The following is a 23,884-nucleotide window of genomic DNA, read 5'->3' as shown; positions in this document are numbered from 1 at the left end:
TCATAACCATAATTGTTCTCCATTGTTCTGGTAGTTTGTTGTGCTGGACTGCCCCATCTTTTCCTCTTCTGTACATGTTTGCACTTCCAGGGCTGCATGCTGACCTGCAGTCCGGTCCTCTGACCACCTCAGTGCCTGCTCCCTGTAGTACACCATCTCACCATGTATCAGTAATATGTACATAGAGCTCTTAGTTCTCCAGTTAACACATATTTTATACTAATATATCTTGTCTTTTGTATCATTGACAATATATCCGTGCGTCTCTTTTCTCTGTTCTTCATCCTCTCTTTCTGATCTCCCTTTTCCCGGTTGTCCTTCGGCAGGAGGGTCCCCCCTTATGAGCCAGGTCCTGCTCCTAAAGGAGAGTTTTTCCTTGCCATTGTCTATGTAATAATTGCTAGGGGGTCATGTTCTAGGTCTCAGGAAAGCGCCAAGAGACAATTTGTATTATAATAGACGCTGTATAAATAAAAATGAATTTAATTTAATTGAATTGACTGTAATTGGTCAATTATTGTGTGATCTCTGGGTATCAGCAACTACTGGCTTATACTTTATTTTTGTTCAGTACATGCATCAGATGTCCAGCCCTAAGTTATTTACTTTAGTTGTCAATAAACAAATCAGTTTAAAAGCTTACAGTACAAAAAAATAAGTTACATTGCCACCAGTTCATGACATCTTTGTCCTGGCAGCTCCCGTCACCATGGACGACCTAGGGTTTGGTTGTGTTTTCTTCTTCACCACAGTTTGAAATTGGTTTTATTTTTGTCTTGTAATTTAATTATCTTTATATGGAAAGTTTTGCTTTCTGTTCTCATTCCACACCAGATGTCAGTTGTATCAGCATTTGTAGCTATCCCCCTGAGTATTTGTGCTCTTTTTTTATGTACTTTTATTTTCATGTCAAGATCCTTGTCACAGTTAGACTCTTTGTTTGCCTTTCTTGTTTGCTTGGATTTCGGTTTTTGGATTCACTTCATCAGCATTGCCTTTGTTTTGGCATTTGTTCATAAGTAATTAAAGTCTTTTGTTTTACTGCTGCAATCATGAAGGCGCTGAAGTACAAACAAAATACAAATGAACTCAAGCAACAAAACAACATAAAATAAATTCAAAGAGGGCTGATATGGCATAAGAACCTGGTCCTTGGGGGGAAATGGCATCCGTTTTTAATAAAAATTTATTTTCTGTAACAAGGATTTCCAGATGGACAGTGCTTTCTGTGACGATGCCCAAATCAAGCCCTTTCAAATGCAATCATAATTGTTTTCCTCTACTTTGAAATGCTTTTACGCATTTTTAGGATACGGTTTGTCTACGGCACAAAAACATCATGCAGGCAAACAAATGCAGTAATGAAAAAGAAGTGACAACGACAACGTAAACAAAGCCAGACAAAATAATTTAACTCCTGCCGACCTCATGCAGAAGAACTTCCTGATTGTTTTATAGCATTTCCACTGGTATGTCCCCCCTGACTCCAATTTGCTAATAGTTTACTTCATGTCTGAAATAAAGATGGCTCAACACAAAGACTCCCATTGATGACACGGAGCTGCAGAACGGCAAAACCTTGCAGAGAACCACATCTTCCAGTCAAACACCAGGATCTAGCGAGGAAGCAGATATCCACCCTGCAGGACAAGCAGGTAAAAGGATTACTATCAGAACGTTTTTGTGTGAAGAAGTCATTTTCCTATTTAAAGGTGTGATTCTTCAATGATGAGGTGAGATCGTTGACTCTGACTGTGTATCTTTCTGCAGGTAACAGGGCGTCTCAACAATGAAGTTATATTTTGTTCTGGTCTTTGGACTCGTCCTCCCGCTCATCCGAGCTCAGGTTCCCCACTGGGGCCCGTGTCCAGAACCCGGAGTCCAGCCCGCCTTCAGCCTCAAACAGGTAACTAACAGCCCAATATAGTGATTAAACTGGCTGCAAACTTCCTCCTAACCAATTAAAAAGAGAAGAAAAGATAACAAAGCCGCTTTTAGGGATAACTCTTCCCTACATTATTCGTCTGTGTCATGTAAACTCAAATTTCATCTGGCTTTTATTCAATCAGCCATTTTCAGGCCTTAATATACAGGTATGTAAATGTATTTGATTCTTATTTTGCAGTCAGAAAATGTTAACAACACACATACATAACATGTTGTCATGGAAATGTCACTGCAGAATGATCTTGTCTGTCTCTGTATTATTTTTGACAATATTAAAAAAGAAAGGTACTAATGGTCTATAAAGAATGTCAAAGGATCCAAACCTATAAAGAAATACTTTTCTTGACCATGTACAGTCTGTATTTCTGTGCAGTTGATGAAAGATATATAGTTCATAATGACTATTATCTGTTTGTCCCTTGAGGGGGAATCTGCCTGTGGAGACGTGTTAACAGAAAAAAATAATCATTTAAAGAGAAAAAAGTAAGAATGTATAACTATGAAATCATAAATAACAAGACATTAGACGTTATTTCTTCTTCTCAGAAATAAAAGCTACAGTATGTCACGATCTTACATTCGAGTTGAAAGTGGGGCAATATATAACTGACTTCTCTGTTTTCCACAGAATAAAGAAGAAAAACAAAACAATATAGAAAATAGTTCAGTAAATAAGACACCAAAGGATAGGAAAAAGATAAGAAGGTTAAAACTGCATGTATAAGAATTTGGAGCTTAAAGAAATGTCTGTGAAGGCCACCTAAGTTTTTAATTGCCACCACTACTGTATGTGGAGTTATTCACACTCTCGTTTCACATTCCTAATAGTCTCTTTGTTCGTGCCCTCACAGTTCATGGGGAGGTGGTTTGAAATTGCCAAACTCCCAGCCCAGTTTGAGAAAGGCCGCTGCATCGAAACCAATTTCACCCTGAGGACAGACAACTCCATTCGAGTGGCCAGCTCTGAAATACTGTGAGTCCCGATGTGCATTTCATCTGCGCGAATGTAGAGGTTGAGGGGTAATATGTGCACAGTTTCAACAAGAAATGTATGTGTGTGTGGAATGAAACAGAAAAGGAGAGGTGAGGAAAATCGAAGGGACCGGAGTCATAGAAGATATGAAGAATCCAGCCAAACTTGGAATAACTTATTCCTACGGTAAGCGGGACAATATGTTGGAAGATTTGTCAGTCCTGTGTAGACATTAAATATTAGAGACCTGATTTAGTTTGTGATGCCTGCTCTGGGATTGTTTTTACATCCTCTCTCTCCGTCTCTCTGTTGGACACAGTCCTTCCCTACTCTCCTTACTGGATCGTGTCCACTGACTATGTGAACTTTGCCCTGGTGTATTCCTGCACGGACGTCCTCAGGCTCTTCCACGTAGACTTTGCCTGGATTCTGGGCCGAAACCGGAGCCTGCCTGACGCCACCATCGAGAAAGCCAGGGACACGTTTGCCACCAACAACATCGACGTGACCAGGATGATTCCCAGCAGGCAGCAGGGCTGTGTCAAGACTCTCTGAGCAGCAGTGGAAATACGACGAAAGATGGCGCCGTGTTTGACAGAGAGAGGAGGAATGCTTGCTGATTTTGTTCCAAAAAGATCTTACATTTGAAATGTTATAGTTGTGGTGACCTGAAGGTCAAACCCAGATGAGTTTCTCTGTTTGTTTATGCACGAGAAGAACTAAATATCTGTTTATAGCATAGTAACTGTTTGCCTGCACATTAACATAAATAATGTGATGTGATGATATTTTATGCACATGAGCATAAATCATTTCTAAATCAAAGTTCACATCGCCCCTATATAGCAAAACACTAAATGTACAATCAGAATACTTCCTTTTAACTGCTATTTTTGCTGTAATTAGAAATGTTTTAATTAAAAGAAAAAAAACTAAAGTAAAATTCTCATCACATGGAAATGAAGAATCTTAATATTTATTCCACAAACTGGAAACATAGAGGATCTCATTAATCTTAATAAAATTCAGTGAAAACATGTGATTTGTGTTGGTCCAGAAGCATTTTTAAATGAAAACAGCACTCAGCACTACAGAAACCCTTAAAGCACAAATTTATAGCCAGAAACTGATTTAATAAACTTTAATTTAATGAACTGCCCCAGTGAATTTAATGAAACTGGAGGTTACTAATTAGTACCTTAAAGTATCTCAGATGTTTGCAGTTTTTCCCCTTTGGTGTCATCCTTGAGTCTGTCATTTCTATTTTATATGCAGATGTGGTTCACCAAAAACCTGAGTTTACAGCATCCTCTAGCAGCTTGTGTTACATTTACAACAAGAAAGGAATGCATGAGTCCTCCTGGACCTCAACTAGTCTCACCATCTCTACAACTGCACCAACACAACTGTATCCTAAGCTTATATAAGAACTATGCCAGCTTAATCCGTATCAATTCCTAACAGTTTGGGTTGAAGCGCTACGGTCAGGATACAAATAACTTAATTGTGTGGTTTCTGTAATACAAATACAGAATTTAAAAGTTTATAGCAATAAGAATATATTATCTTTTCTAAACAACATTATCACTAAACCATATCAACTTATTACACCGTGCAGTTTATAGAATAACTAGTTCCAACCAATTCAATTCAATTCAATTCAATTCAATTCAATTCAATTCAATTCAATTCAATTCAATTCAATTCAATTCAATTTTATTTATATAGCGTCTAATACAACAAAAGTTGTCTCTAGACACTTTCCAGAGACCCAGAACATGACCCCCCGAGCAGTTATTACATAAACAATGGCAGGTAAAAACTCCCCTAGTGGGAGAAAAGCCTTAAGCCAAACAGTGGCAGGAAAAACTCCCCTTTAGGAGGGAGGAAACCTGGAGCAGGACCAGGCTCGTAAGGGGGGACCCTCCTGCCGAGGGCCAGACTGGGGGTCGGGGACGTCAACAGCACAGCAGGCAGGTGGAAGCAGCAACGGGATGACCAGGGGTGGGGACCGCAGGCCAGCACGGAGCTCCCGAAGCTCCAGCCCGATCAGCAAGCCCCAGGTTAGGTGCAGGGTCGGGGAAAGGTTGAGAAGCGCAGGGCCACATGATTGAGACTTTTAGATTGACATTTTGCCCACCGGAGGGCCTTATGAGCCTCATGTATTACAGTTTAGCAACAGTGGCAACACTAATAATGTGGCTTTTAGAAAACGTCTTTAATTTATACAAAAGCAAATTACTATGCGAAGTGGAAATTTGATTATTTGTTTGAATATACCTAACAATAGACTTACCCCTAGGCCAAACAAATGCACATATAATGCCAAAGACTTTATAATACCACACAGAGCCGTCTGGGAGATTTGCGAGGCCCTGTGCGAAATGGCCAGGGGGCGGGACATTTTTGGGTTTTTCGGGCGGGACATTTTTGGGTTTTTCGGGTCGGATCAGGTGTCTATATGCGCAATTTTAACTCTCCAATTAGCAAAATACTGGATACCTTCCCCTGCCACATCATCATTTGACTTGCCTTGACGCGGGGCTCCATGGCTGCTTGAGACCCGGTCGGATTGGTGATTTTTCTAACAAATTTCTCAAACGAGCCTTTCAGAGAGGCATTAAACTCTTCAATTTTCTTTAGTTTTTTTTCTTTTTTCATCCCCTGATGGAAATTTCCTGAATCTTTCTCGTTCTCTCGACATTGTGTGACAGTTTGTGATACATTCCACCCGTCTGGATCAGAGCAGCTTGTGTCTGCGCTTGGTCTGACGCAGTTGTATTGAACAACAGACACGCGCATCATTGCACATATATTTATTGATATGCACAGACTAGTACACATTTAGGTCTGTAATGGGACGTGACTGTTTATATTTATAAGGGAAAAACTGAAAAAAAAAACGAAAAAAAAAAAAAAAATTAAATTTTTTTTTTTTTTCAAAAACGGCCCATAGCGCGAGGCCCCTTGGGGTCGCACGGTTCGCACACCCCTTGTGGCGGCCCTGATACCACAGATCAACCAGTAGCTGCATCTCATGTCTCCAGCGCTGGAGATGTGAACTCTAGGCAACAAACCTGAGCTGCTGGCAGTGCAGCAATCTAACTGGCTTGTTCACCTGTCATTCAGCGGAGCTTTTTAACAGCCCTGTTAGCAGGTTAACATTAAAGGAGCTTGAGGCAAGAATAAGAAATGAGATTCATTAGCACCACAACGACCGTCGGGGGTACTGTAGCCAACAGTGGAGCCGGCACGGGAGAACGGGGAGAACGCGCATGCAGCATCATTTGACGTCACATCCGCAGGACAGCGCGGGAAATTCGGGCCCGGAATTGCAGCGCATTTTGCAGCACACAGCCTGTTCAAGGCAACGGAGAGATACACTAGAGGGCTCATTCTTTTTGGTTTGGAACGCTTCATCTGACATTATTACTAGAAAACTTAAAACATATACATAAATCCTGCCTCAAGCTCCTTTAACTAAGCTAAGCTCATGGAAAAATCTGTTCTGGTTTATCCACAAACCATTCCAGGTCAACCCAGAACCAGTCATGATGGTCTGTTAGTACAATTACCAGCACAACAAGCCGTACTCTGTTCGGTATCATTGTACAGCTTGGAGGTCGAGTTCAGTGAATTCATCATGACAGTGAAAAAGGCTCAGAAAAGAAAAGAATCTACTTCAGCCGACTGCTCAGGAAAGCTGGGGGGAGGCAGCGGCCCCTCTCACAAGCCTGCAGAGGGCTCGTGGAGACCCTCTCCAACGGCAGCATCACTGTCTGGTTCGGAAACATCATCCAGGCAGAGAAGAAAGGTCTCCAAAGATCAGTCAAAATGGCAGAGAATATAATCAGAGTTGAACTTCCATCCATGGATGCTATTTACAAAACATGCTGCAGAAAGACGGCTCCGAACATGTACAAGGACACAAGCCATCCAACACACTCCACCTTCAAACACAAACACACCATAGACTCTGAGACGCTGCAGAGCAGACAGCATCATAACTCACCCTAGAAGCAGCTTCTTCCTGCCACCGTCAGCCTGACGGCACATTTTTAGAAACAACGGGGACTCTTCACACCAACTACCTCACTGAGGCTCTGTGTAATAATAAGTGTCTCTCCAAGTGCAATATGTAACTTGAGTGCATAAGGTCAATAGAGTGTATTGTTAATCTATTTTATTTGTCTATTGACTGTACTGTTTGTTTATTTAATTTGATAGTGTGTATCCATTTTATAGTGACTCCTGTTCTGACTCCTGAGTAACGCACAAGAGTTCCTACGTGACCTTGAGTGTTTGTGTACAAATGGCAAATCAAGATCTTATTCTTTATATTCTTATTACCCTTTGCTAGTACAAGGCTATAAGTATGTCCCCACCCCCTGCTGTGAAGCTGGACATTTTTAAAAGGCCATCAGTGGATACTGACTCACTTTTTTCAGCCACCCCCCAGTGGTCATTGAACGAACTGCACTTCTGCATTTGTATTGTTTCATAGTGTCGCCCCTTAGCAGGAAAGTATGTACTTAACTCTTGTTGCAAATTCATGGATATTTGACTGATTTGTGAAAATATTCCATAAACTGAGTCTGAATTAATTTCTAAGGTTTTATCTACTCATTACTTTGCGGTTTGTACTGTTACCATTCTGTCACCAGTAAAAAATTAAAACAAAAATGTGTCTTGATCTCTTTGAATGCAGAAATCCTGGTATTTTTTGATAATATTCACATTTTTCTTTTTTTCATCCGTGGAAAGGTGGACTGATATGAACCAGGAGCTCGAGACATTTTTTTTTTCTACAAGTGTTTTGTAGCTTAAAATCTGTCAGTTTTTGTGGCTGAGCTGCCAGTAAGCTGCCAGTAAGCTGCTGACTGGCTTTCTGTGGTCAGGTTTGTGTCTGTGAGCTGCATGTTTGCTGTCTGGCAGGCTGGGGGAAGCACAGGACTGCTGATGAACCAGACCGCCACCACAGACACCTCATTCACAGCTCTCCATCAGTTAAGGCTGCTACACAGATAGAATACTGCTGCATTCGCTTTCAAAGTAAAACTACTCAAAAACCTGATGTATTACAATCAGTTTCATTGTATAAATATTTTTGAAATACTTTGAGCTCCTTTATTCTATTTATGTGTCATCATGACTATTATAAGTAAGCTATTTTAAAGCCTTCAACTCCCAGCAATACATACTGATCAATATCAATATTTGAAACACCTGATGTTCCTTCACATAATGTTTAAGTGCAAAAACACAAATAAATAAAGACATAAAGAAATAAAAACACTGTGTTGTAAGTCTACAGTTGATCAAATCAACTAACATATCAAATGTCAACATGCTTTGTGAATCATTCATAGTAAAGAGAAATCGTTATCTGTTTTAATTGTACTAACAAAGTGCCTTCGAGTACAGGGCAGTTCCAGAGAGGAAACGGGAATAATGAAAAACCGAAAAAACTAAAATTATTTTTCCATACTAGTTAAAGACATAAAAGGAAACACAAACTAATGAACAGAAGTCTCGGTCTAATTCCCTGCTGAAGATAATCAGTCTTAATCGATGTCATGGGTGACGGTGGGAGTGTATGATGCTTTTATGGGGGCAGTAAATCAAAAGTTAATATTTCCTGAAGCCAAACAGCAACCAGAATGAAACACAGTTGTTCTAAATCTAGTGAAACACTAGGCAGCGTCAGTGCTGTGTGTCAGCACTTCTCAGCTGGTAAATAAAAAGCGTGGCTCCAGTTACTGCTGCCGTAAGAGCAGAGTCCGTACCAACCAGTAGCTGCTTCATGCTCTCCACGCTGCTCAGGTGGAAGAAGATCATCTGTATGAAGTTTGAGAGAGAAACGTGGCAAGAACTGAGGAAGGCCACAATACACAAATACACAAACCTCCACACGTAACAAGACCACGGTCTCTTAAATCTATCCCAGAATTTAGACCAGATCTTGAATTGATAACTATGAGCTTTACTTTGGACGTCAGTAGCCTAGCCAACGACACTGATTAACACCATGAACTTTCATTGTCAGATGGTCCCGGTACCCCTCCCCAGGCCAGCTGACAGTCCTGCCGGGGCCCCGGACAAAATAATCTAAGATGGGCCCCCCTGTGCCCGGATCTCTCCTTCTCCCTCTTCCTCTCCTTTCCTTCTGCTCTTCAGGTTTTTATACAAGCTAATGGACGTTAACATTAGAGATAGCCAGTTAGGTTAAGTTACAAGGTTGGTAAACGTTGGCTGCGCTGTTTCTTACCTTGCTCTACGCTGACTTTATTAATTCCAGCTTCACTGTCACCACCCCTTTTAAAATATTTGTGTAGAGAATCTCTGAGGTCTCTATTTTCTTCTTCTCTTCTTCTCTTTTCTCTTCTTTTCTGAGCACCGGACTTGTGCTGACCGGACATTTTGACCATTCTTATGGTTGAATTAAATGATAACATCAAATTTTGATCAGCGGCCAAACCATTTTTGTGTTGGGGGTTCTTGACCACAAGGACAATTAGGAAGAAAACAAATAACAAGCTTTTATGTAACTCAAATACTACATATTTTTTCCAAAAATAGGCATATTTTGAAAATTTTTGAAAAATGATTCCATAATTTAATGAGAATAATTAAAAAAAAAAAAATCTTTTTTTTTTTTTTTTTCAGTTCTGGGCCCCCCCTCCTACCCTGGGCCTGGGACAACAGACCCGTTTGTCCCCCCCTATCGGCGGGCGTGCCCCTCCCATTCACATTTTCACTGGTACAGAACTTACCAAACTTATTGCAACAAGGCTTGGGTGAGCTTTATATGCTGACTCATACAAAACTATCAATGAGCCACGAATCAAAACAACAAAGATAGCTGCAGATTTGATGATAACGTCATTTACCAGCGTTCCTACTCCAATGCAGCCATATTGGAGGTCTTTTGTGGATACGAGTTTGGTTGTCGCTAGTCCTGTCACATGCCTTGTTTCTTTAGTTCGTGCCTGTTTGGTTCCATCGGGAGGCAGTTTCTTCTGCGTCCATAGGAAATCAAAGTCAAGAAGAACCCTCGGTCATAGACCTTTTTCAAGGCTTATTTTGTAAAATAAAATAAATACATTTTAAAAAGCTTCCCTGGTGGGCTGTACTGAGGTTGCAGGATCAACAAATGCCTCATACGACCCGCCACCCCACGTTAGTTCTGTTTACATTGGACCTGACCCACAGCGAGTTATTCGTGGGGCAGCATATCTGTCAATGTTAAAAGGGCACATGACACGTGAGATCCACGCGTTAAACACGGGGTATTCGCCAATGTAAAAGCGGTTAAACAGGTATTAAGATGGCCGCCGGGCTAGGACTGAATCTAATCCGTCTTTGCACTCCGTGACTGAACTTTACAACACTTTCAGATGTTAATAACTATCTTCAATATGAGTCAAATCTAACTTATTCATTTTTTTTTTTTACAGTTGGGTAATTGGAAGAGTGCTGTGGAGGATTCTGTCATCTCCAGATAGAAATCTGTCAGTCAGGACAGACTGAATCTATTATCGTATGATGATTAGCTCCTGAGCTTCAGAGCGCTCCTCATCCCGCAGCAGGAAACCTTTTTACAGGCCTTGCAACATCGTGTGTCCCCCGCCTCCCTTTTACAAACTGTTTCATGCTGGAGTGTGATCTCTGGCTCTGGGCCCTTTTCCATCAAACAGGCACAAAAAAAAAACTTTGTGCCATGTGTGTCACAGATTCCATGCAGACCCCTCAGCAGGAGATTTGTGGATGTGGTTTGTATGAGGCCCGGTTAGGGCAGCTGTTTCATTCTCTTATACTGTATATATACATGCATGTATACATGCATATCATAACTATCATATAACCCACTGGAGCTTGACACGTAGTCTTCATTCATGTAAAGAAAGATCCAGACTCCAGGAGTTCTGCAGAACAATAACTTCTGGCAGCTAGGCTGTATGGTTGCAGTTTTATCAGCTGATGTGTGCGTTTAAACCTGATAAGTTGAACTATACTTAACTTTTGATGACACAACACACCGACGATTCCTCACTAGAGCCCTGTTCCTGTAACCAAGTAGGTAAGAAAGTAAGTAGGTGAATAAATGTGTATGATTTAATCCTCATATTAGCCCATCGCCCTCAACCCAACTTGTTTGGCACAAGTGTTATCAGTCACAGGCTTGATACGGCCTTAAGACTTTTAGTCTTAAGACTCCATTTCAAGGTGACTGGCCAGTCCAGGTTGGAAATGGCCAGCTTCCAGGACATTTCAGGCCATCCTTATATTTACAGTCTTGCCCTCTTGGTCATTAGACAGCAAATGGTATGGGTAGAAATTTACAGTGGGCCAGCTGTAAATCTTGAGGAGAACTTTCCCATATGAGTCAGCTTCAAAGGTCCGATGTAGCTTTTGCATCGCGGCAGAAACTGGTCTGGTGGCTGGGGAGTGGTGCGACACAGGGGTCATGTATTGTATTGTTTTCTGCTTTGCATCTAACAAAGCAGATCCGATTTTAAATCATAATTACTTTTATATCCTCTCACTATGGTTACTTGTATAGTTGCATTCCAACAAATAGCTTTCTTTATTTTTCCTCTCAGGCCAGCAAAACTCTGACCTGCAAGACAGAATAAGATAAAAGATGTTCTGTAGGTTACTGCAATGACATCTTCATTACTTACGGTCAGAGGAAATTACCTAAAGAAGGTATAATTGTCCAAACACTCGTGGCTCTGACTGCAGATACTGAAACAGTCATGTTACAAGCAGGACACTGCAACAAGTACAGCTACGTGTTTATTTCTTATATTGTTGAGCATGTTAGTAACTGCTGTCTCCAGCTTGTTTAGTCTCCTTTTTGGAGGCTATGATTAGGCTCAAAATACTGTTTTCTGTCATGCGCCGTGCAAGATTTCTGTTTAGTGTGTGAACTAACATGATGAGAATAACACGCTGAGCACAAATAGTAGAGGTGTGTAGTCTGCAGTGTTCAAACATAGATCGCACAAATACAGGAACTTAAACACACATGAGTTTTGCCTTGAAAGAACACAATGTAATCTTTGTATGTTTTAGGTCTGTTAGGTCTTTTTGGACTTTGTGATTATTTTTACGCGTTTTCTGGGGTTTTATAGATGAAACATAACAGATTGGAAAAGCAAAAAACATAAACACATTCACTTAAATTATTGTGATTATTTTTAGTTTTAACAGGATACAATTCAGGAAAAGATGAATAACTACTAATCATCAACACATACATCTATACAGAATAGCTGATGCAGAAAAAGGCAATTTAATTCCAAATCTAATTTTACAAAATAGACTTTTTGCTGATGTTGTGAGGAGGTTTGATTCTTTATCTTTACTTATATTTACTTATAGTTCATGTTTATGGAGTGGAATAAACATTAGGACAAGTTCAATATACTGCAGTTTTTATAAACATTCAACTGCCAAATAAATGAATAAAGTGTCAAACTTGCAGCACTTGTAGTGTTGTGCAGGAAACGATCCTCTGCACAGGAGTTGCAACACCCAGTGAACAAAATGCCATTAACTCAAAGATGACAGCTTATTTACCTCGGAGCTGGATTTTAACGAGTGTTAGATGGCGACTACCTGCAGAAACAGAGGATGTTGCACATATTCTTGTGCATGTTCATACACTCCTGTTGCTAAACTTTGACCTTAGAACCCGTCATGCCCACAGGAAGCCTGCTCTGCAACCTTCTCAATTCCACTTGCATGTCCAGTTTTTAATCACACTGCACCACTTTGACCCACCGGCATGACTGTTTTGTGGAAAAAATAAAAGGTGGCAGAAATGATTGACATTGTTTTATTCATTTATGCATTTTTTTTAGATTGAATGTATTGATATTGAATTTTCCATATTTTTTTTAGGCTATGCTTCATGACAGTTGCATCCCATGACAGAAACCCATTCACATGACAGTGATGGATGATGTGCACCGTATTTTGCTCCTCTATATTTTTTGTGTGCAGCAAACCAGCCATCAACTGTTTAAAGACATATAATTTCCTCCACAGTTGTCCAGGCTTCAGGTTTTTTTTCTCTCCATATATTTATTTATTTTTATCACACTAAAACATTTTCCTCTCCAGATGTTGTGAAATTCTTAAAACCCCAGAGATACGGTGATGTGAGAGATGTTAAAATTATGAGCTTGTATCGTGCTGCACTGGATTGCAGGTTCCAGTGTCCTGGAGAGCACCTGTTAGGAGTATAATTATACCATACATATACTGTGCAGAGGCTCCATATACTGTCACGCGGAGACACTCTGCAGATGGCATATGATAAATGACGGTCTGCTAAAATAGCTCAAATTATTTCTATGACAGTGAGTGATGGTCAAATGCATTCTTGATGTTTGCATTTATACTGTATGTCCTGTGTCTTCTGTTGCATCAAAAAAATGTATACTACTTCCATAGTCAATATGCTATAAACAACACTTTTTACACACATTTGATCCGTATCTGTTTCAAGCACAGCCTTTCTGGGAATCAACCGATGGAAATCTGTATTCACAGAGAACTTTAATCCATGCAACACAGAAAATGTTAATTTCAGTAGAACACATTGCGGTCAGGCATCAGTGCAGACATTAGTCTCGGCTCAATGCAGCTAAATGTGTAAGGGTAGAAAAAAAACTGGTAAAGACAAAATTACAGAGGAGATAACTTTATTGGAACCTCAAAAACCACAGCGACAAGTCTCAGCAAAGTAGCTACAGATAAGATATTTTCCAGATGGTGAAGATGGTGAGCAAGGTGTCCACCTTGCAGCTAGTTTCTTTCTGTAGTTGATAGAAACAAGTATAAACCAGTCCATTATTTCACATTTTTTGGCACATTTGCCATGATGAACATATTGGGGAAAGAACGGAGGCTACTGTACCTTCTGGCCAGCTGAAAAGTGTTGATGGTGTGTGTGACTCCTCACTCTAACATGATACACGTTCTTGTCAGAGTGACCACAAAGTTACATCCTCTGGCAAGCAGACGTACCGTCTCAGTCACAGGGGTCCAATTCACCCCAATAACGGTCGATGAAATACCAAATTTGAGGTGAAGAAATTTCCCAGTAGCTACTGCTTTAAGGTTTTAACATTGTTGGTGTTGATCATCAATCATTATGCAAAAAAATACAATTTTTGATTTGGAAAAAGACCAACAAGAAATAAGATTCCTTGTAGGTCATTATTAGTCAATTCTATAACTGCTGAGGAGAATTTACTGTTAGGACGGAAAAGAGCAAAAGGGCTTTTGACTTCCCACTTCTGATGTGCTGGAAATTCACCAAGATGCTGGAGTTGAATAGACACGATTGGCTTAGATAACAGTTGCATAGTCGTCGTCAACCTTTTGTTTTATGAATGAATCGCTGAAGTAGGTCGCTAAACGGTGGTGAAAATTGTTGGGACCACCCTCCAAAAATGTGTGCTTGTGTTGGAATGTCTTTAAAGGCTGTTGTGCCCCTCAAAGGCTGCCTTTGCTGTTTGATCTTTTCCAGCTCGTGTTTTGCAGTTTCCGAAGCTCCCACAGCCTTCTGCATGTTCCACTGACACAGGCTTCAGGCTACGTGGCACGAGTTGTTAGCATGCCGGTCCTGATGGCCCTGTCTTTTCTACTGCAGCAGCAGATTGCTTCATTAGTGGCTCTGTGTAAGAAACCTTGCTCTCATATATAAAAAGCCCACAAGGTGGATTTAGAAAAAACTAAACAAAAACTACAACAAACAAAACAGAAAACAGACTAAATTCCCAAATAACTCCAACAAATGACAGTAAAATCATAATATAGCTGTTCTTCTGTTAGTGTTTTCTACAGATTTCGAAGAACAGACTCCAGCGCTACCTTTCATCTCCACTGCGAGAGCAGAGCGATGCAGAGACTGGCTGCAGACTCTTGACACAAGTTTTCATAAATTGTCAAAAATGTAGGTTCAATAGAGACGGGAATGTGGTAAAAGATAATGTCCTTGACATCGCGGAAAATATTTCTCATACATGTATCAACAAGTAGAAGTTCTTTCTTTTTTTTTTTTTTTTTACCTTGTCTGCACACATATTAATGATTGATACCATGCAGGTAAAAACCAAAGGCATATATATGTGCAGTATTACTATATTTAATAGGCTATATATACATATACTATATACGCATACATATGCATACACATACATAAATATACACATACAAACCCAGTGTTTTTTTTTTTTTTTTTTTTTTAGAAGAAGAAGTTATTTCTTAAATGTATTTATTTATTAGTAATAGTTTTCATTCTGAGACTGGGTGTAGGGACAGAAAGCAAAAGACACAAACAGCAGTGAGCAGTCCACAACAGTAGCTGGAAATGTTATTATGTTTCACTGCTACTGGTGTATCTTTAGGAACGTGCCGTGAATACCAGAAATACCTCATGTTCCCTGTTCTCTTCAGTTTTACCAGCGACGCGACTGTTTGTTGCCACAGACACTAAAGCTGTGCGAATGTGACAATTTACACATTTTACGTTCACACCCACAAAAAAATCCTGTTTATTCCAAATCTCAAACTCACCTTTCCTAATTACAGGACCAGGATTGGTTGGACGTTCAGCAGAGCAGGAGCCAATCCCCGAGCGCCTAACAGCATGCCAGCGCTACATGACATGCCTTTTTTGCTTTTAATGATCAAGGGGGCTCCTTAAAAATGTTTCCCTGCGTGTCTGTGCCATACAGGGGAGCCAGGAGCTAAAGGGTTTAGGTAGCTCAGACAACGATTGTGCAGCAACCCCCCCCTCCCTCCATCCCAGGAGAGCTGCTGGATCCACAGGTGATCTCAGGAGGCCACAACCTCAGCATCTTTGCAGGTAAGGACAGAGGACACCACCTGAAGTTCATGAATTTTAAAAACGACTGCATGACATTTTAATTGCTTAACTTTCAAAGCCAGTGTGAAACTGTCATTTACCAGCTACCCATGCCGCAGCATAAAGGAAAAGATCAGGCTTTTGGCTGTATGAATATTGAGTTCATTTGTAGTATTTGACTTTCTGGTATTCATATTCAAAGCCTTGGTTCCTTCAGTAATCCCGGAAAAGCTCGATTACAGCATGTCCTCAATCCTCTCTGTTGTCTCGGCATCAGCTGTTTAAATAAAAGTTAGATAAAAGCTGTCTCTTTGATCCAGAAGCATTCCTGTTACAAAGATTTCCATATATTACAAATGGCTAAAACTCTTTCAGCAATGAAGATACACAAATACACAAAATAATAAGTCTGCTGTGATGTCGTGATGTATTTCCTAATGTTTGTCCTGCAAACACACTGAATATTGTTTCCTCTTTGTTCCTCCAGAAAGCACATAAAACAGAAAATGGCCCGGGCCGGACGACCATCCCTTTCCCTGATCCAAACAGCCTTCTTGTTAGCAGTTGTTTTATTACCAGGTAACAGCTTTTACATTCATTTGGGATTTTAGACACCGTCTCATTTAACGTCCTGTGGACTAAACTTAATATGGGAGAAGATTTGGTAGAGAGCTGGGGAAAAGCTCATTTTATTCATCTACACAGCAATAGTGCCTTTATTCAAATCTATTTTTCATAATCTTTTTTCTAATAATAACATTTCTCTTATAAACTTTAATATCTGTGACAGTGCTGAGATGACTTTGCAACAACATTTGGATCAATACCAATAATCCTTTGTTTGGGGATGTCTCAAAACAAATCAAAGATCTTGCCAAAGATCACTTTTCAAAACTTAAACACATGAAAGAAATATATAGATTTTATTGAATTGTGGTTATTGTGTTATTCAAAACGACAAAGCTGCTTATCATGTTGCAATGAGATATCCTGTTGGGAAACCTGCATCTTCATATGGAAGTCATTATTGACACTTACCACCGATATCAATCATGCTGTTGATCGCTGACACTTCCCAAGAGTCATTCCCAACAGTAGCAGGCTTTGACGGCGAGCCCAAAGTCCAGTCTACAAAAGACCTTACCCAGAATCCACGGGATCTAAAGGATCTATTGCTGGTGTTTCGGTGCGAGACACATCCTCTTTGATATCCTCAGATGTTCTTTGTCTAAATCCTGGCTAGAGAGAGCTGTTTTTGCAGCAAAAAGGTGGGCCCTTGCAATATCAGGCATAATGTTATGGTTGGTCAGCAGGTGCTATGTACAGATTTGTATTGAAATTAAATGCTTTGATACAGAAAAAGTACTATATAGATGTATAAAAAAAGCCCATGAAATAATGCAATTTGGCACAGTAATAAAGAAAAAAGTCCCACAAAGTATTCTTTTTATTTGATGTATTTATGCAGTTCCAGCATACTCAGCAACTATTTGGGCTGATAGAGCTGTGCCAAAAACTGCTTTAGGTTTATCATTGATTGAGTTATAGTAGTTACAGGGAACACTGCACTGCATTAATACAAAATTACATTTCTGATAAGTACAATGTTCATTGCCAAAGTTGATGAAAGTGATACTCTACACACTGAACATCTGAAGAATTAAGTAGGAGCACGCAGGTCATCTACTTAATGAAAACTTTTTAAATTTGTCTGTTGGTGGGAATCTTGGCGAGCCGGGGTTGTTTGAGCTGGGAACCTGAACTCTGAAGCGTTGGGAGTGATAACACTGGTCAACATTCAGCCAGAAGACATCTCTGGCTGACACAAAAACTATCAAAAAGAAAAGTTCAATTCATTTTGCTGATAATTCTTTAAAGCATTAAAGCTCCCTCCCAGTATTGTAACTTAATTAAATGGTTTGTAGTTGGCTAGTCGACCTGATAACGGTCCAGGCCTGGACAGAGGTATTATAACGATGTCAGAGCTATAAAGAGAGCATTACTTTTGTCTGTTTAACCAGTAAAATAGCATATAACGATGATGCTCTTGAGGGCCACAAAACCGCGCTGGAGTCATTAAGAGAGATTAATTGCTGCTTTGATGGGTTTTCCACAACGAGAAGGACCAGAGGTTTCTGTAATAATCAGCTGACTTGGCTGCTTATTTAACAGTCATAAACCTCCGCTTAAAAAACCCCCAGCAGAGCTGAAGACACTCAGACACGTCCTCTCTCTCCCAGCGGCCGCTGTTACAGTGTCTTGGTAATTAGTTTGCGTGGGGCCCTACGCTTTGTAGTTTTACAGGTTTACTTTGAGGAGGGCCCCAGTAGTGACATAAACTCCACAGGTCAAGTTCAAAGCTAAACTGTACAACATACTTGAAGCTGGGGCGGAGGCTTGGAGGAGGAGGAAGAGGAGGAGGAGGAGAGGGGGGGGTAAAGGGGCGTTTTATCTGCAGGATGTTGCCTGGGTCGGGGCGCCAGAGCTCCAGCACCTGCCGTGTTTTACCCAGAGGCTCATTAGTGGGTCAGCGTTTTCTCTAATGTTGAGGGAAAGCTCAACATCTGTTTCAAGTCAGCGAATGTTGTTGCTAATTTGGCTGCTTCTTGGTTTTTTTTTGTTTTTTTTTTACAGACTTTCTGGGTGCCGTTCCAGTGGAACAGCACAGGCAAGAGGAAGGTAAAGATGTGCAACGTGGCAACTCAAAAGCTTCATACATGTCAAATACTTGCATTCAAAAGAAGATACATGAATTATTCTTGGACAGCAAGCAATACGTACAAATTAATCTTGGTTCACCTTAAAAAACAAGAGTTCAGTCTAAAAAAAAGGCATTCTCAAAGTTGTTTCAACTTGTTGAGAGAGGTTAAGCTTTTTGGGTTTCTCCCCTTCCTTTAGTCTCTATGTTGATGTATATCAATATGATTTCCAAAAATATTTCATACCAAAGAGTCATTCTCCTCCAGAGAAAACATCCATGATCTATACCACTAGATCCTATTCAGGTTCACAAGTGTATGCTGAAGCCTATCCCAGCGTTGACCGGCAAAAGTCAGTGTACAAGTCACCAGTCTATCACAGGGATGCATATACAGAAAAAACCACACATGCATTCATATGATCAATATAGAATAACCAGCTACCCTTGGATATTTGTAAAAATGCACAAGGGTACTCAGAGAAAACACACACAAGCACAGAGAAAAACATGCAAACTCCAAACAGACAGGCCTAGCCAGTATTCAAACCTGAAGCCTTCATGGATTGGTCATATTTTAAGCATAGACCATTTTAAAAATCACAAACTACACTGCTAGTAGTTAGTATCGCCGTCAGTCAGGTGTAATTTTCAAAACGAGGATGTCAAATACTTCTGCTACTAGTAGTATTTTTCTGTGACTGGGGCTCCCATAGGTGAGGCTTTCTAAAACATTTTTGCAGTATTGAATTGTTCAGCAATAAAACTATTTTCGACAGTACTTTGACTAAGTTGAATATGGCTGCAGAGCATAGCACAGTAAATAAAGAGGCCAACATGTGTACTGTTCTTAAGGTCAATCATTTTGGTCTCATTATCATGAAGTAGATATTGACTGAATTTAACAGTATTTCTGGTAAAACTTTCAACAAAGAGATTTAAACTTGGTGCAATACAAAGTTTATATCAAAACTTTTCAGTTAGAAAAAAATAAAACAACTTCTTGTTGTTTTGACAAAATCAGATCTTTCTTTCTAAAAGAAATATGAAAGGCTGTTGCAGGCCTTTTGTACATCTTAGACATAAACAAGACAGATTCCATAAACGCACAGAGAAAAGGATAAACTTGGCATCTCTACTGAACATAAACAAGCTCAGCTGATACAGTTTGAATTTGATCTCAATATAGCTTGACATTTCTGGAACTGAAGGAAAAAAGGACTTGAAACGACAAAAAATCATGTATGAAACCAGCAATATATGTGCTGTGTTTTTTTAGCTTACTTTTTTATCGATTGAAGACAATGTACAGATAAAGTTTAGAGGTGTTGGCTGAATAATTTTGACAAATATGGACCTATTTAGGCCAGTCTTCTTTGCTTGTAGTCCTGCGCTAATTTAAAATCTTGCTAGCTTTAGCTCTGTAACTCAAAATGACAGACGGGAGTGAGGTTCATTTAATTATTAAAGTCTGGGAAAGAGAGATACATCTAAGTTATAAATTCAAGTTCTCTTTTGATAATTATTTGGCATTTCTCTCAAATGTCATAATTTGTGGGCACTGTGCCTTAAACAGATTTTGCGGAGTCTGAGGGTTCGCTTCAAGAAAACGTTTAAATGCTGGCGCCGGCAAACTGAATTCAGTCAACTTTCTCTCCCTTCAGTGGCTGCAGTGTCTGAAGATGTGAAAGCTGAGGCCATGGCCAACTTGAAAAAGCTTGTTCGCAACAGAAGAAACGTCCCCGTCTTGGCTCTGCCCAAGTTCAAACGTGTGCCGGACTTCTGGGGATGGTACAAGTACTTCATGGACAGCCACAACCAGGAGGGAGTGAGTGGAGCTTCTTTCACATTAATTATTCAATTTCTGTCAGTTCAGAATATAAAATGATGCTTGTTATGCCTCGCAAAATTGAGTCTGCAAGTTTGCACCACTGGTTTGTGTTTGGGAAGACTTTTCTTTTGATATGTCTTTTTTTAATCAAATATGTATCAATTTATAAACTTTCTTTCTTTGGTTTTGCAGGTTCCTTATTTCAGTTTTGCACAAAGCAACAATGAATGATTTATTGGTCCAGTTATACTCATATAAATAAATATAGTGTTAGGTTTTTTTGAACGATACTGTTCCCTGCTGTGTAAGTCAGACTTCAATGCTTCAAAGGCAGAAAAAAAGGAGAAAAAAAGCACACACACACACACACTTATTGTATGTATATATATATATATATATATATATATATATATATATATATATATATATATATATATATATATATATATATATATATATATATATATATATATATATATATAAATCTTTTGGATCACTGCAGTTTTCTTAATTTCAGTCTTCTTCCCATCCTATTGTTCAGGTGGAGGATCTGGACCGTCTGTACCTGGCCTACCTGCAGAACAAGCACAGGACCGAGGAGGGCCCCACCTATAACCACTACCTCCAGCACCTTAGTGAAATATACAAAGCCTGTGCAGATTCTGATGACCCAGAGTGCATTGCTGAGTCAACCAGCAAGCCGAAGGCCAAGGTGGTGATGCCTGCCCCCTACAAGTCTGCTGCCGTCAGGATGTGCAACCCATATGTTGACCCTTTCTGCATGTACCCCCTTCACCCTAAAGCTGCTGCTCCAGAGCATGAGCTAGCAGCCAAGGTCCCGGCCCCCATCCTAGCCCCAGTTCTCCCCATGGCCCAGAAGGGCGCCGCGGGTTATTACTACTACGCTCCCGTCCTGGAGCCCTTCCTGAGCGCTGAGCAGAGGACTGAGCTGCTGAGGATCTGTCACCCTGACGATGTGGAGTGTCTGCAGTACCATCTGAGAGCAGCATACGGCTACCGCCCGGTCCACGGTCCAGCTCCATCCTATGCTGCCCTTAAATGTGACCCCAAAGACCCGTACTGCAAGCCCCACCTTGTCCAGAAGTCCCCCACTGGCTTTTACCACCTGCTCTACCCCAGCTGTGACCCAGCCGTGGATCCTTTCTGTGTGAGCGGCGTTGCGCCGCCTGCCCCCCTGGCTGCTGGCGATGCCCCTAAAGAGCAGCACTGCAACCCTCTCTACGATGCCGGCTGCAACCCCCTCATCGCCACCAGGTTGTCAAGCCTTAGCAAGCCCGTCCTGGAGTATCCCCCAAAGGGGGAGCCTGCACATCTCGCTGCTCATCTGACCTGCGATCCTCGCCAGAACCCGTACTGCATACTGGCCGCTGCCGCTGCTCTGCGTCACCCCCCTCCGCAGCTCCCTGAGCATCAGGTCTGAATCCGAAGTCCTGTTAGTAGATTTGAATCATTTCTTTTTGACTAATCCAGTGTAATCTAGTTTTTATTCCTAACATGTCATTTATTAAATGTGGTAAAATGAAATGGGTGTTGAATAATGTTTTTTTATTTGATCTTCGATCTGTTTTGAACCAAAAAAAAAAACAAATGAATCAATCAACCAGGTCCGCTACAAGCTCGGTGTGCGCGGCAAGACCAAGGAGGGACACGACTGTTATGTGCACTATGACAAAGACTGCACCCCCGTCAAGTCTGGCTCCGAGGCTCCGGGGACACCCTTCTGCCATCCGTACGATCCCAACTGCTACAAGTTTGCTTCACCTTCCAGCCTTGAGGCTCCAAAGGCCAGTGACAACGGTATAATCCTTCCCGATGCCGACTGCGACCCCGAATACGACTACAACTGCCGCCTGCGCCGTGCGGAGCCGGCCGCCTCCGCTGATGAGCCCCTGGCTGACGAAGGAGAGGCTGCAGATGAACCTGCCAAGGTGGCTCCGGTCTCACAGTCCGGTGTCCCGCGCTTTGAAGATTTCCTCAGAGGAGTTGTAAACCAGCACAAATAAATAACTTTCAGAGAAACCAAAGTGGTAAAATAGAGGTCATTTTAATGCTTTTGGACTTCATAAAGCAAAACTCACACAGTACCATTAAGGCCTAAAAAATATATCAAATTAAACATGAACAAAGCAGCTTCTGAACAGTAAAGCCATCTGAAGGTTTTTTTGGTTTTGGTCTAAACAGCAACATATATGGTCAGATTATGTAAAACATGCATTAAATACTTAATGTTTGTAGAGAAGACTCATGTATAGATGTTTGATAGTATAGTGTTAGTTTGAAACTGTTAGCAGGCAAGATGTTTTCTCTGTTGTACATTCTGTTCATCCAAACTGTATTTAATGTTGATTTCCCAAACCTTTTGTGACTCTAACCTTCTCAATGCTTTATCTGTTTAGTTTTTATGAAGTTCGTAATAAAAAAACAACTTAAAAAAAGATCTATTGAGTTGTATTCCTTATCATATTCACACTAAGATCGACACAGAAATCTTTGCTTTAAAGCTAAAGATGGAAATAACTGCAAATCCATCCTTCTTTCAAGTAGGATTTTATTTAAAATCCACCCTACAGTTTTGAGATACCTTGCAAACAAAACTTTTGATACAAATTACACTGAATGACCATTGAAGCATGTTTTACACTATGTCCTTTATAGTTCATCCAAAAACAGCAGATAGTGATCCCTGTTTTAGTTGCAGGCACAATTTCTTCATGATATGTGTAAGGCATTAGGGCTTGAGCGGAAGTGACTGCCAGAACTACTTCGTTAGCGACCAGATATAGACACAGACACATCTCCTACCACAGTGTGTAGCTCGCCATCAAGTAAAGAGGTTGTTGACGGGGGTGACAAAAACCTGACCCGAAAGTACATTATTAAATATTCATAAATCTCTCCAGTTGAAGAGCTTCCTGGAGTTGTTTAAACGACGGAGTCAGAGCACAGCCACAGTGAGCAGCAGCAGGAAGCACATGAGGGTGGAAACATGGGGTAAAACCACTCAGGTGCAGCAGTAGCAGGTCAAGTAGGCTACATATGCAACTGGTGGAGGTTGGCAAAATGTATTACTGCATATAGGGACACTAACGTAACTAAGAAAAAAAGAAACCACAAATTAAATTTGGTTGAGGAATAAGTCTGATCTTAAATACACATTTAAGTCAAATTGTTCTATTTTCCTCACCAAAGCTTCGGCTGTGGATCTTTTTTCCTTTTCAGTGAAAAAACATTCAGCAGCCCCTGTTAACAGAGGAAAGGCCTCTTGTGGTGCAGTTTTAAGGTTTTTTCAAAGACAAATCCCACACTCTATGAAAAACTAATACACATTTTTGTTATTGAGCCATTCATGCACTCCACATAAATATATTGTTTTTATGTATGGTCTTTTATATATTTTTTACGCCTTAATTGATGTTTAAAAAAATATATTTTATTAAATACTCAGTGTTCAGGGTGCTGAGCAACACTCCCTATGGCTCTCTATGGCATCAGAGGAAACAGACTTACCTTGCATGGTCATAATCTCCA

At 40.5% G+C, this 23,884-nt stretch overlaps 2 protein-coding genes across 2 annotated transcripts; both read left to right on the top strand.

Moving 5' to 3' along the window:
• Nucleotides 1-1,558: 1,558 nt before the first annotated feature.
• apoda.1 (apolipoprotein Da, duplicate 1) lies at nt 1,559-3,745 on the top strand. The gene is made up of 5 exons (XM_061731193.1): nt 1,559-1,655; nt 1,771-1,906; nt 2,799-2,920; nt 3,021-3,106; nt 3,240-3,745. Exons 2-5 carry the CDS (start codon nt 1,790-1,792, stop codon nt 3,473-3,475), a joined length of 561 nt encoding a protein of 186 aa, XP_061587177.1. The 5' UTR covers nt 1,559-1,655; nt 1,771-1,789; the 3' UTR covers nt 3,476-3,745.
• Nucleotides 3,746-15,675: 11,930 nt separating this feature from the next.
• Nucleotides 15,676-22,780, top strand: and2 (actinodin2). The gene is made up of 6 exons (XM_061731191.1): nt 15,676-15,806; nt 16,294-16,385; nt 18,441-18,485; nt 20,169-20,332; nt 20,877-21,770; nt 21,961-22,780. The coding sequence occupies exons 2-6, from the start codon at nt 16,313-16,315 to the stop codon at nt 22,357-22,359; spliced, it is 1,575 nt and encodes a 524-aa protein (XP_061587175.1). The 5' UTR covers nt 15,676-15,806; nt 16,294-16,312; the 3' UTR covers nt 22,360-22,780.
• Nucleotides 22,781-23,884: the final 1,104 nt, after the last annotated feature.

This window comes from Cololabis saira, chromosome 10 (assembly GCF_033807715.1).
Source record: "Cololabis saira isolate AMF1-May2022 chromosome 10, fColSai1.1, whole genome shotgun sequence".
Lineage (NCBI taxonomy): Eukaryota > Metazoa > Chordata > Actinopteri > Beloniformes > Belonidae > Cololabis > Cololabis saira.
This window is presented reverse-complemented; position numbering and strand designations above follow the sequence as displayed.

Coding starts and splice junctions, on each gene's coding strand:
- apoda.1 (XM_061731193.1), top strand. CDS start 1,790: ATGAAGTTATATTTTGTTCTGGTCTTTGGACTCGTCCTCCCGCTCATC. Junction 1,907..2,798: donor CCGCCTTCAGCCTCAAACAG/GTAACTAACAGC, acceptor GTGCCCTCACAG/TTCATGGGGAGGTGGTTTGA. Junction 3,107..3,239: donor TGGAATAACTTATTCCTACG/GTAAGCGGGACA, acceptor TGTTGGACACAG/TCCTTCCCTACTCTCCTTAC.
- and2 (XM_061731191.1), top strand. CDS start 16,313: ATGGCCCGGGCCGGACGACCATCCCTTTCCCTGATCCAAACAGCCTTC. Junction 16,386..18,440: donor AGCAGTTGTTTTATTACCAG/GTAACAGCTTTT, acceptor TTTTTTTTACAG/ACTTTCTGGGTGCCGTTCCA. Junction 21,771..21,960: donor CGCAGCTCCCTGAGCATCAG/GTCTGAATCCGA, acceptor TCAATCAACCAG/GTCCGCTACAAGCTCGGTGT.